Source organism: Epinephelus lanceolatus, chromosome 23 (assembly GCF_041903045.1).
Source record: "Epinephelus lanceolatus isolate andai-2023 chromosome 23, ASM4190304v1, whole genome shotgun sequence".
NCBI lineage: Eukaryota > Metazoa > Chordata > Actinopteri > Perciformes > Serranidae > Epinephelus > Epinephelus lanceolatus.
Window position 1 is genome coordinate 18,160,039 of NC_135756.1, and position 14,126 is coordinate 18,174,164.

The 14,126-nt window shown below is 40.2% G+C and overlaps 1 protein-coding gene across 4 annotated transcripts in view; it reads right to left on the reverse strand.

Annotated features, from left to right (window-relative positions):
- ptpn12 (protein tyrosine phosphatase non-receptor type 12) overlaps positions 1-14,126 on the reverse strand; it is an 84,283-nt gene that overhangs the window by 47,147 nt on the left and 23,010 nt on the right. For all 4 annotated transcript variants that reach the window (XM_033614637.2, XM_033614639.2, XM_033614640.2 and 1 more), the window contains exons 2-8: positions 11,844-11,952; positions 7,561-7,637; positions 7,309-7,404; positions 6,253-6,291; positions 3,348-3,419; positions 3,129-3,194; positions 1,181-1,323 (exon numbers count right to left, since the gene is read on the reverse strand). In XM_033614637.2, coding sequence (XP_033470528.1) covers positions 1,181-1,323; positions 3,129-3,194; positions 3,348-3,419; positions 6,253-6,291; positions 7,309-7,404; positions 7,561-7,637; positions 11,844-11,952 — 602 coding nt within the window. The remainder of the gene's footprint in view (positions 1-1,180; positions 1,324-3,128; positions 3,195-3,347; positions 3,420-6,252; positions 6,292-7,308; positions 7,405-7,560; positions 7,638-11,843; positions 11,953-14,126) is intronic.

The following is a 14,126-nucleotide window of genomic DNA, read 5'->3' on the forward strand; positions in this document are numbered from 1 at the left end:
CTCTGTGCCAGGAAAGAAACGCTTTGGTGGACACACAATGCCACCAGGTTGTGCATTCAATACAGAGATAACCTGTGCAGATTGTTTTCCCTCATCAACCAATCAATCAGTCAATGAGTAGGTGGAATATCAGTCGACCAAGATTTTCTTTGGTTGATTACAGCCCTCGTTCAAGTGCAACTTTTCAGCCAAGACACATGTGACATGAAGGGACCCAACAGTCGGCCTTTTTGCCACTAGTTCTATCATGTCACTTTGATGTCTGAGCCTAAACATGAACTAACAAACTGATTGAGACAGCGGTAGACCAGCAACTCCTGTGTTCTGCAGGTAAAATTACTGTTTTTGTTAATGGAGTCTGACGCCTTTGAAAAGAGCGATATAATGGCTTAAGGTCCCGTTCCAGCGAGGTAAAGCTGTGAATATATTAAACTGACTATAGATAAGTATCTCACATTTCCCCACTTAAAAAAAATCTAAACTAACTCTTTCAGTTATTATTATAATCGCAGCTCTAACCTACGTCACTACTTTTTTGCCATCAGCTGAGTGTGTTTCCATTTGAGAAACCCTGAAAAGAACGCAGATGAACCAGCTCTTTAAGTTGTCGGTAGAAAAGGTTCAGTAATCTTTGAGCCTGCCTCAACATGATCATTGCCTGAACAATTAACACTTAACTTTCAGATTACAGCAATCTCATCTAATCACTGTAGCTTTAATAAGATTGCAAGTGAAACGAAGACATGTTAAATAGTCACCAAGTTCCCAGTATGAACCAGCTGAACTTGAAAATAAAATCTAGGCTTTGCCAGGAGTAGATGTGTGTTTGCATTCTGGGTCGACCAGCTACTGCAATATTTCTCTGTGGTGTTGAAACGTGATTTCAAAATACACAAACCAGTGTCGGCCACCTGTTGCACATTCTTACTGCCTCCTCACAGACAACCACAGGCCGCTCCATGAATCATTACATTCAATGTGAGAGCGCAAGTTAGAAAAAAAGTGATTCAAGACTCTTAATGCAGAACCAGTGATACCAGTGTGCATGTTCTGTATGTTGAAAACAACACTGTGTCTGTATCATTACTTTATCTTCTCATCTGCAATCAGCCTCTTTTTTAAATGTTGCCTTAGTTACAGTTGGTTTTGTTGGTGTCTCTGCAGAGTGTTCTGTACCTACCTGCAGTGCACACATATAGGAACATCGTCGTTCTCTTGGTATTCTCTCATTAGTCCGATCATATCCAGTATGGAGTCAAACGATGAGGGGACGTCGTGATCCGGCCAGTTCATATAATGGAACTGTGTTATCCTCCGAGTTTCCTACAGGGAGACACACGGGGGAATATATTTAAAGGTTTAAAGAGGGTCAGTGGAAGGCCGGTAAATTGAATCAGCAGGCAGAGAAGAGAAAGGGAACGTGTGGGCGAGATTTGAATATTTGCATTTATCGACTTTCAGTGGAGTTGTGCAGTGATATTTGTGTCATTGTTCTTAAGTTTTGTTTCCCAAATGAATGTGTTTGAGCACATTTTACTTCTAAACCAAATAATTAGGCTAGTGAAGTTTGTACATATCATCACTGTCAGGCGGAAACCTCTTATCTCCATATTCGTCACTGTAATTTCTTTTCATAAATCAATGCTATTGGTCATCCTCTATGTCTCCATTGGATCCATTGGATCCTCAAACTGTTAAAGCACCATATTCATTGAATAAATGCTGTGATAGAGCATGTTTGGTGCTGCACACAGCGAAACTGAAGGTAAACAGTTACAAGGAGATTTAACCTGACTTCCAAATAAAGAATGGGTTGTTTGAATGGGTAAGTTTTCTTATTGAAGAAACAATCTTAACACAATAGCCACCAGCCTGGTGTGACTTCCAGCGCCGCGGTGTGGACTGGCTGAATTCATATTGCTTTAGCCACTACTGGAGGTCAGTCTCCGGAGCTTCCTCCAGCTCTTCACTAAACGAATAGTCTCATAGTGAAGGGAGTAATGCGGAGGAATCACGGGGAGCACTGGCTGGCTAGATGTCAGTTAAGATTCTCTGTCATCCAGGTCATGGTAACTTTAAGTATTATATCATAGGCAACTGGACTTGCTTGAGTTTCTTGAAGATGGTACTTATGACTAGCTAGCTAGCTAACTGTTATCTCAAGTGTGGTCTAATAAAGACAGAGGGGGCAATTTTTGGCCAAATGTATCCAACGTCAGAAAAAAACGAACGCACAAAAAGCTGCAATAAACTCTCTAACCTGTACAATGATGAAAATGTAATCTAATGCTTTTACTGCCTCAGATGCCACCGTTCTAATCAGCGTCAGACAAACACATACCATAGACTGTTAAAATAATGGACGTAGCTATCGGGACGTCAGCCATTGCTATCTCCCGCTCTGAAGCCTCGAGTTTGGCATTTGAGCCATCGCCAGCTTAGTTTTTTTGAGCAATAGTGACCATATTTGGGTGAGAGGCTGGCGCTGTGTAGAAGCGAGAGGTGGATATGACGTAGCCAAGGACACCACCTTTAATTATGCATAATGAGCCTTAATAAAATGTGAACAGGTGAGTTATATAAAAATTTGCTACAGTACGGTTGTCATGAAGTTGGAAATTAGCTACAAAGACCAAAACTGTTTGTTGCACCAGGTTGTAAACATGTTTATTTCTGCTGTAAAGTTGGGCATTTTAACATGGGGGTCTATAGGGATTGACTCGCTCTTACAGCCAGCCTTTAGTGGCCATTAGAGGAACTGCAGCTTTTGTCACTTCATGTTGGCTTCATTTTCTAGCTGTGGAGGTTGCTGCTTGATCTTGCTGGTCAAAAATCTTATAACCCCACGTGAGCTTGATTTGGTAAAGTACTAACGACACAAATAAGATTACCACCCGACAGCGACAATATAATGTTTTACAATGGAACACATGTCATTGCTTTAGATATCCATTTTTTTTATGTGATTTTGCTTACATCTGCCATCATGTGAGATATACAAGTATAAAAATAACACGTCTCTTTAAGTGTTGACAGCAGTGGCATAAAACAAACAAGTTTTATGAAAATGCTTTTATCAGTAAAATAAAGTCTAAAGAGCAGCCTGAGCATTAAGTCAGAGAACTTACATTCTCATTTTCATTCTCCACCACCAGAGTCCTGATGAAGTAGTCTGTTCTGGCCTGCTCTGCCTCCTGGAAAACAGAGACAGCCAGAACATTTACACAGCCCTTGACTAAAACGGTCATTAGAACAAAATGTGAGAAATGCAGGAGTCGGACCCCCCCGCTCCTCACACACTGGTTACATACACACACAGCTGGGATATTAGAGATTTGTCTACTTACACAGGAGATTCTGAAGGGGCCAAAACTCAAGGGCTCCTCCCCAAGCAGCGGGAAATACCGCTCACACTTTTTCTAACCAGAAGAGAAGAGAACAGGAGTTAGCTTTGGCTGAGAACAGAATACCAGACAAATACCACAGCTTCCTGTGCACACACACTTTCTGCTTCAAAATAAGCAATTAACGTGACATGTGGAGCGTCAGTGATCACATTCACAGAAAAACAAGGACTAAATACAACCATACAGTACTTTATATACCTACATGTGCAAAATACACATTTACAGAGGCATATACAGATTATCTGAGCCATCAGTCACACTTAATTATTAGTTCAGTGAACATCTTGACCTATAACAAAGTAAGCTTGAGTCAATGCAAATTGATTCAAGGCTTCAGTAACTGCCTTTAGTGACTTTTCACATAAATAAATATATGAGCAGACTCAGACAGGCAAGATAAACACATGCAATACTCCAAGTACCTTCACCAAGGTTACAAAGTCCTTTGTATTTTTTGATTTTACTTGTTCAACTAAAAGAATCAAGGAAATGATCATTTTATTTTACGTTTATCATTTAAAGGCCTTTATGTGGAGGGGGCCCTTGAAGGATAAATGGCACAAAAATGCAAAATATTTCGCATCAAATTGCCACGGCTGGTTCTGTAGATATTTTAGTTGGTGGGACAGTTTAAGGTCCGTTTGGGGATGCTAGCGCTACGTCTGAGCAGAGTCATTCAAGTTTTGTATTTTTCATTGATTTTTATCTTTGTTTCGTTTTTGATTTTTCTTCTCACTTCAGTTTAGTTTCCAGAGTGGGTTTGCTAGTTTCAGTTTAGTTTTTGCTGTTAAAAATGTTTAGTTTTAGTTTAGTTTTTATTAGTTTCAGTATTAGTTTTAGTTTTTTATTATAATACAGTGGGTATTTGTCAGATACAACACTTAAGTAGTTTAAAATAGGTATTACAATGCAAACACAACACTGTGTAAAGGCAATTGACTCACCGTCATGTAGACAACCCGGTCAAAACTAGAGACATTTCCTATATTTTTATTTTATTTTAGTCATGTTATGTAATTTCAAAACATTGTTTCAGTTAGTTCTCATTTCTTTCTACAGTCTTTTTTAAAATTCAGTAAACTAAAATGTATTTTCACACCTAGTTTTAGTTTAGCTCTGTAACTGTAATAACCTGACATCTGAGGAGGCAGAGGACCCACTACCATGATCTTAATGACCCAGAGCAGCGTCTAGCAGTCTGTTTTACGTACGCTGTTGTATAGCTGTAGCAACTGTAAGCATTTTTTTTTTTAAATGCTCTTAGTGAAAGCGAGTTCGCTCTGGTAAACACTAACGCAGTGAATATGTCTAAGGCTTTTATTGTGAAAGGCAAGAACGAAAGGAGTGGATCTGGTATTGTTGTCTGTGTCGCGATGTTGAGACGTGATGTCTTCTCCACACAACGTGGTTGGTTGGATTCCTTTATTATATATACAACCAGCATTACTAACTCTGCAAAGCAGCACCTGAACCCCTACCATTTGCTTATCGCTCTGCAAGAAGGATAAATGACGCCTAATAGCTCTGTATACACATGTGGAGGGTGCACGAGTCCTTTTTCGCAAATTTGTCTTCTGTTTTCAGTACAGTTAACCCACTGATCCTGGCTGACAGACTGAGAGAACTGTGGACTGGACTTCAAAATAATTTCATGGATTTTAAATGTCCTCATAGGGAGATCCCAAAGGGTGAGGACAACACCATGTCAGAGGTGCGTTTCACGTTTCAACACCACAGAGAAATTTATTAGCATGCTGCAGGGTCGTGATCCAGTTTACACAGCAGATTCCCCGAACGCTACATTATAAGTTTGCAGATGACATGGCTTTTCTTGTGCTGCTTTCAGACGCCTTTCATATTTAAACCTTTGAACCCTGAGCAAATTGATTTGATCTCTTCAAAAAACATGGGAAAAAAGGCATTGAGTAACTTGGTAAAAAAGGAAAAAAAAATAAAATAAAAAAATTATAATAATAACAATAATAATAATAATAATTATAATAATAGGGAAAAAAGAAAAAGCTAGGAGAAAACTATATTTAGAAATATTATAATTACTGTATTACATTTTTAAATTATCTGTATTTGTTTTTAACTTTTTTTTAACAAATTTTCTTGTTTTTAATTTTCTCTTTTTACTAATTTCTTGCTCAGTTTTGGGCCATTTCTTTTGTTGCTCATTGCCTTCTTCCCATGTTTTTAATAGAAATCAAGTCAATTTGCTCAGGTTTCAAAGGGTTAAAGGACCAAGACTTAGGACATTGGTCAGTCCTGAATAAGTTTATTGATCAAATCTCAATCTGAACAAATCACTGAAGAAACAAGGAGAGGAGATCGAGTAGTACCTGGGAATTATTATAGCCTGCAGACTTTCCTCTGAATCAACATGCAGGTGCCATTTTTAAAAAAAAATGCCAACAGTGCATGTATTTTCTTAGAAAACTGAACTTTTTTGAATGCTGATTTTAAAAGTCTTACTTTAATTTACATCTTTTATTGACAGCCTCCTTTGGTATTGTATCGTATGCTGGTATGGAAGTCCCAAAATCAGGGACATTAGGGGTTATTTTTGCTGCGTAGTGCTTGCGTTCTTTGTGAAAGTACTCACTACAAAAAAAAACAGTTCAAAGGATCACACTGACGTGCAAAGTAATCGCACCAAAAAAACGCCACAGTGTGTAAAGGCCTTTAGACAAATGGGACCTAAAACATAGTGTAACCTTGGTGGAGATAACAAAGCACAGATGTGTATAGAGCCACATGAACATACATATGTACACCTACATGCCTGACACTAACACGAACACACAAACACACATGAAGGGATTAAATATCACGGCCTTACCCTTCCCATCTCGAACTCTCGACAAGCCATTACAATAACCTGCAGAGACACAAACAGGAAGGATTACAGTCAATATTTACACTCAGCTTCTCACAGCTAAATCTTATATTTCCAAAAATATTTATCCCTATATGTTCTATTTATGTAATGCTGAAGTTGCCAAACGAGGTGCAGACAGTCAGAGGAGCACCCTGCCCCAGACTATGAACAACTTCTATTTTTTACACTCCTGCAGTGGTAGAGCAGACTTCAGATCATTTTTGATCACACGTTTCACTCTTACATCTATATCTCACATCATTCTCTTTGATCCTACAGGAGTAATTATCACAGCCAGCTTTTCAGAGCACGAGTGCTATCCATCTGGTGGAGGCATAAGCACTCCCCATCTGGCTGACAACCACATTAAATATTTATTTCAATTACTTTAATTATCACACCCACTTTAGCAAAAAGAAAACGCACTAAGTAACAGCTTTCTGTTCGTATTCAGCAAACATTCAAGTTAACACAGAGGGACTAGGCCATCTTAAAGAGGACATACTGTGCTCATTTCAAGGTTCGCGCTTGTATTTTGGGTTTTTACATGCTTTAATGCTCCAAAAACACTTTATTTTCCTCATTCTGTCTGAGCTGGAACACCCGTATTGACCCTATGTCTGAAACGCTCTGTCTGTTTCTAAGACACCCCTCCCAAAAAGGCACAGTCTGCTCTGTTTGGTCAACGTTTTCAGGTCTTCTGTATCTTTGCTGACAGTCTCTCACCCTCAACCAGAGCTACAGCAAGTACCCCCTGCCTCAACATTTTAGGGACTAGATACTAATTGCTGTCAAATACATTAAATAAATAAATAAATAAACAGTAGATTGATCACACAGGAAGGTTAGAATAAGAAGGTGAGTCCGTAAAACTTGCACCAACATGACCATGAACATCTGACCCTTTAACATTATTTGTATGACAGATAACAAGTAAAAGCATAATAGGTCCTCCTGCTCTATCAGTCCTTCTCCCTCCTGCTTTCACCCCCCCATTATCCACTGAGCCATACTCACAGCTACGTTGTACTCCCAGTTCATCCTCCAGAAGTCGATGACAGTGTTCGGCAGTGGGCCCTGAGTTGCAATATAGGCCTCTGGGCCATCCATACCCTGAGGGGAGCGCAGAGAAAGAAAGCAAGATCACAAATCCACTCCACTTTATCTCCACAATGGTTGTTACTGTGATTCATACAGCACTTTATACCGCATACATTCTCCTAACACTGTAATCAAAGTGTCAAACAGCAAAGCAACGTGCTTATTTACCTTGATGAAGTTAGCATTGACATAATCTGTGTCCTGATTGGATGTTTTTAACGTCAGCTTCACCCTACTGTGATCAACTGTGGAGAAAGTAAAACAGAGAGAGAGAGAAATATTTACTTTGATGCAGAAACAGATGATGAAATAAACCAAGACAAAGTGAAAGAGAAAAGAGAGGACAGAGACAGACAGATAAGATAAAATGAGATACAGAGAGAGACAAAGTGAGGGCAAATGAGTCCAAGCTGTGATGTAAAGAGGTTAATGGGCACACAGCAACATCCTCATTCCTAAGCATGTGTATGTGTGTACACATCTGTTACGGATGAACTGGTTCTTCCTTTGCCTTATCAGCAGCTCATTCACTAAAAGCCTTAATGAACGAATGAATGCATGAATGGATGGATGGGTGGTCAGAGGAGAAAAAGAGGATAAAGGTTTTAATAAAAAGTAGGACAGATGTTGGGTCATGAAAGCTTCCCCCGAGGTCACTGAGTACAGCGAGAGCTCTCTGTGAGACAGAGACCATTTCATGACCTATTACCACATACTGGATATCTGTGTTTGCTCTGAATGTATATGTGCGCATATTTCTACCAACAGGACAGGTTTGAGTGAACTTCTGGAGACTGAGAGTGAGTGTGTTTCTCTTTTCAATCTCAAACTTCTTTCTGTCATTCGCTTTAAGTCTGTCTCTACCCATTTACTTTATTATAAACCAGGTAGTCTGATTAACGTGGTCTAACATACATATACTCGACTATTCGTTCCTTTATTTGCAGAGAGTTTGAGACTTTGGACAGGGTTTAGTGTGACAATGACAATAACAAAGCTAACTGAGCTAACGACACTTTTGGGTCATTGTTTTTTTCTTTCATTGCTCATTGCCTTCTTTCCGTATTTGAAAATCAAGCCAATTACCTCAGGTTTCAAAGGGTTAATAACACGCAGCAGACAATCCTAATTATTTGTATGTGATTGTTTTTTGTTTTGTTGGTGGTAATTTTTTTTCTGGATTATGATTCTGTTCTGTGAATATCCAGTAATGGGGGTATGTGAAACCTGCTAAAAATAATTATCTAAATATATATATATATATATATATATATATATATATATATATATATATATATATATGTATATATATATATATATATATATATATACAGTACAGGCCAAAAATTTGGACACACCTTCTCATTCAATGCGTTTTCTTTATTTTCATGACTATTTACATTGTAGATTCTCACTGAAGGCATCAAAACTATGAATGAACACATGTGGAGTTATGTACTTAACAAAAAAAGGTGAAATAACTGAAAACATGTTTTATATTCTAGTTTCTTCAAAATAGCCACCCTTTGCTCTGATTACTGCTTTGCACACTCTTGGCATTCTCTCAATGAGCTTCAAGAGGTAGTCACCTGAAATGGTTTTCCAACAGTCTTGAAGGAGTTCCCAGAGGTGTTTAGCACTTGTTGGCCCCTTTGCCTTCACTCTGCGGTCCAGCTCACCCCAAACCATCTGGATTGGGTTCAGGTCCGGTGACTGTGGAGGCCAGGTCATCTGCCGCAGCACTCCATCACTCTCCTTCTTGGTCAAATAGCCCTTACACAGCCTGGAGGTGTGTTTGGGGTCATTGTCCTGTTGAAAAATAAATGATGGTCCAACTAAACGCAAACCGGATGGGATGGCATGTCGCTGCAGGATGCTGTGGTAGCCATGCTGGTTCAGTGTGCCTTCAATTTTGAATAAATCCCCAACAGTGTCACCAGCAAAACACCCCCACACCATCACACCTCCTCCTCCATGCTTCACAGTGGGAACCAGGCATGTGGAATCCATCCGTTCACCTTTTCTGCGTCTCACAAAGACACGGCGGTTGGAACCAAAGATCTCAAATTTGGACTCATCAGACCAAAGCACAGATTTCCACTGGTCTAATGTCCATTCCTTGTGTTTCTTGGCCCAAACAAATCTCTTCTGCTTGTTGCCTCTCCTTAGCAGTGGTTTCCGAGCAGCTATTTGACCATGAAGGCCTGATTCGCGCAGTCTCCTCTTAACAGTTGTTCTAGAGATGGGTCTGCTGCTAGAACTCTGTGTGGCATTCATCTGGTCTCTGATCTGAGCTGCTGTTAACTTGCCATTTCTGAGGCTGGTGACTCGGATGAACTTATCCTCAGTAGCAGAGGTGACTCTTGGTCTTCCTTTCCTGGGTCGGTCCTCATGTGTGCCAGTTTCGTTGTAGCGCTTGATGGTTTTTGCGACTCCACTTGGGGACACATTTAAAGTTTTTGCAATTTTCCGGACTGACTGACCTTCATTTCTTAAAGTAATGATGGCCACTTGTTTTTCTTTAGTTAGCTGATTGGTTCTTGCCATAATATGAATTTTAACAGTTGTCCAATAGGGCTGCCGGCTGTGTATTAACCTGACTTCTGCACAACACAACTGATGGTCCCAACCCCATTGATAAAGCAAGAAATTCCACTAATTAACCCTGATAAGGCACACCTGTGAAGTGGAAACCATTTTAGGTGACTACCTCTTGAAGCTCATGGAGAGAATGCCAAGAGTGTGCAAAGCAGTAATCAGAGCAAAGGGTGGCTATTTTGAAGAAACTAGAATATAAAACATGTTTTCAGTTATTTCACCTTTTTTTGTTAAGTACATAACTCCACATGTGTTCATTCATAGTTTTGATGCCTTCAGTGAGAATCTACAATGTAAATAGTCATGAAAATAAAGAAAACGCATTGAATGAGAAGGTGTGTCCAAACTTTTGGCCTGTACTGTATATATATATATACACACTGTATGTGGCCTACCACACAATATTGACTGAAATAGCAAGTTAACGGTAACCTGGAAATCCAGATGCCCCGCCCCTAGCAAATTCGAATTTGCACTATACTGGGATCTGGCCCCAACGAGCAGAGCCCGCTGAATCGCCATTGGACCAATCAGATCAGTCTATCTGACAGAGGCGGGCTCTGGGTGGGCGTAACATGATGACAACAGCGCTGCGCCGTAGCAGTCGAAAAGTAAATAGCCAACATGGCAGCTGCCGAAGGACTGCATCCATTCAATTTAGCTTTGGAAGAAACGCTAAGCCAACTACACTTATCTTTTTCCTTGAGAGAGGAACAGAAGACTGCCTTAGAAGCCTTTGTTTCCAGGAAGGACGTTTTTGCCGTTTTGCCAACGGGATACGGCAAAGGCATAATATATCAGTTAGCCCCACTGGTCGGCAAACTAATGGGGCTTACTGCAATGAATACGTCACCTTGTTTTTTTGCTCTGATTGGCTATCATGCTATCCAATTGTGTGCTGCGGCATTTAATATGCCTCAGTTAGTGCCGCCTCTTGGGTAGGAAGGGTGTATCGGTGAGGGCCAGACTCAAAATCTTTCTAGATTTGAGTCTGGATTTCCAAGCTATGTTAACAGTGTATTTTTTCCAAACCTTAGTTTCTATAGTCTCTCTTGGATGACACAGACTTTACGTAATGAGTGAATCGTCAAGCGTTTAAAAATATATATTAATTTCGACCGGATTATGCAAACTGCATATATTCTAATTCTCACTTGGAAACAACAAAACGCCATGGAGCATCATTCCTGTGGGCTACGGCAACACTAACCCCCGAGCTTGCCTGAGAAGGACTAAATGCACAAACCCCTTATTTTTAAATATCCCATGGAGAGAGACTCTCACTGCAGCCTGTTTTATTTTGTTCTGAAAATGTCGGCGTGCAGCCTCATTCTATGGACAATAAACGAGACACAAACAGATCTTCTATTGGCCACATTTAAAAGAGTAAACAGCCAAACAAAAAAAAAAAGATTTTAGCAATAAATCCAAGCATTACACCATGCAGTGCTGCTTTGTCAAATCTAAGTGTTGTAATAATTAGAAAGTCACTGTGATTCAGCTGCGGGCTTGTGAGGTAACCAGTGCTGAACGTGCAGACAGCCACTGAGGGCTCGGTTGTTGCTTGATAACATTTGTTCTAAATCTAAATTTGTACATTTTGTCCCAGGTTTGCTGTTGAAGGATCATATTGGTACATTGCTGGGTAGATTACAGAGGATAGCGTGTATGGAAGTGCATGTAAAGGCTTACAAGAAATAAGACGACTAGTAGTGTGAATTCTAGCTAACGCAGTCTAATGCAGAAGTACTACAATAAAACAGTTCTAGAAAGCACTTAGGGTTATTTTGTCCATTCCATTCACATGACTTGAGTAAATACTGGCAAGAATTTGTTGTTGTACTGGTACTTACATGGCAGTATATCTTTATATCTGTTCTTCTTGACATTCTCTTCCCTCTCTCCTACGTTGGTGGGGTAGATCTTCTCCGTCCGGTATTTAGTCGATAACCTCCGTAACCGCTGGAATAAACAACACAACAGGAGCATGTTTAGTACGTAGATAGTAATAAATTATCTCGCCTTCCTTCTCTCTCGCCGACGGAGATTATACGTGATTTGTCTGTAAGTATAAATGGAACTCATGAAGGGAGTACTTCTCTTTGACAGCACACAGGAAAGAGATAAATGAGAGCGGAGCAAGGCCAGCCTGAGATACAAGTCAAACAGAAGTCAGTCTTTATGTGAGTGTCACACCACTAAAAAGGTAGACAAAGCAGACAGAGTTTCAGAAAGCAGCGATAAAAGACATGGAAATCTGTGGTGTCTTTTTACACAGATAACTATTCAATTTGAGTTTCAATTAAGTTTTTTTTTTTTTTTTTTTGCTCCAAAGCGTACACATACACACAGGTTTCAGTGGTTAGACTCTTCTGACACACACATTGCTCATCCTTTAACAATCACACTGCCACTGTTATAACACAGCAGCCTAACCCGCACACACACTCCTGCTCCTCTTTGCATGATGGTGCATTAAGTTAAGTGTGGCCAAATCTAATAGCAGCTGACACTGATGAAGACACATTCAGTTAATGGGAGGAGAACAATTACAGTGTCTCTTGTCTGACAGCTGGCTAACGCTCAGCTTGCAGTCCTTCAACTCAAATCCACTAACAACACACTCTAATTTGTTTATCGGTACAAATTTCACTATATAGATTTTCTGACAATTTGTCTATTAATGTCTTTCCTCTGGTTGTCTAAGACCAGTTCAGGTACTTGAACTGGCTGCAACATTCCCAAAACAAAATCCTGATTGGTTTTCGAGCTTATGTTGTTATCATGTTGTATGTTGCTAACATTTAGCCCTGGTGCTTTGTAGCTAACATTAGTAGAATGCTATCATAATGTGGCAGCTTGCATGTCTTGAGCAAACGTCAAAAACAAGGTACATGTCAATCAAATCATGGTCAGCCGCACCTAACCAACCCTAGCCCTGAACAGAGTGACCGTCCTCTATTGACCAATCAACAGACTGCAGTGTTCACAGCTCCACCTTTTAGTACCAGATCTGTGTGCTAGGTACCCCAACAGAGGGGGGACCAAAAATGGGGACAGTACAGAACGGTTCCATTGATACTATTCACAACTTTTCACAGTGGAAATGGAAAAAAAGCACACCGAACTGAACTGTACCGTACTGCTCAGAGGAAACGGGGCTATAGAGACTTCTACTGTGTTCACCTTGGGTTGAGTCCATATTTAACAATGAAGACCACTGGTTTCATCTCAACTCCACAAGCATCCTTTACAAGAAGAAAGAGGCTTCAGCTACTGCTCACAGCTGGGGTGCTGAAAATGTTTTGGCCATCAAATACCATCTACACCTATACAATTTAAAAGAGCAAAATACTATGAGACACTGAGTGGTCTGAGAGTCGGAGCTCATCTACAAATTAGGGGACTTTTTGAAACTTGCAGTGAATTTTACCGTGTGACTGTGTCTCATTCACGCCTTCACTGTGGCCTCAAGTGTCACAGTGAAACTTTAAAGAAACTTCAAAAGAACAGCGAGACTTTACTGTAAAAAAACCTCCTGCTGCTCCACTCTGATAGCGTTCACATGATATCGCTCTCAAGTGCCTTTTTTTATTCTCTCAGTTGGTTCAATCACTTCTTCTCTCTTTCTGAGACAGTTAGGAAATTAGGCATCTCTCCACTTTTTCTGCCTCACTCACACTCCTCCCCTCTCTTTCTCTCTCGCCGTCTCTGAGAAAGTCAGCGTGGGCGTTCGGGCTGCTGGAGCCGCTTGTGAAAAATGGTTCCACCTCTTCTCTCTGGCACTGACTGCAGGCTTTCCTTGTGTTACTGTGACAGGGACGCACACTGTACATCCTGACTTCCTGAGAACTCTCAAACCTCAAGACTGTTCTTCCTATCCTTGTTTCTCTTTTCACTTTTGTCACAACATCACTACCATGCAATAGTTTGAAGCTGCGAAGCTTCAGTTGTGACAGTGACACTCGATTTGTAAATCAACATTCGAGTGCTGCATGTCTGTTCACTCTGTTTAAACCGGCAAGCATGACCTAGCATCAGTAACAGCACCATGAATTACATTTATTCACTGAAAGAAAAATTGATTAATTAAAAAAAGGACTATGCCATTTAATCCATGGAATCACTTTAGGGCT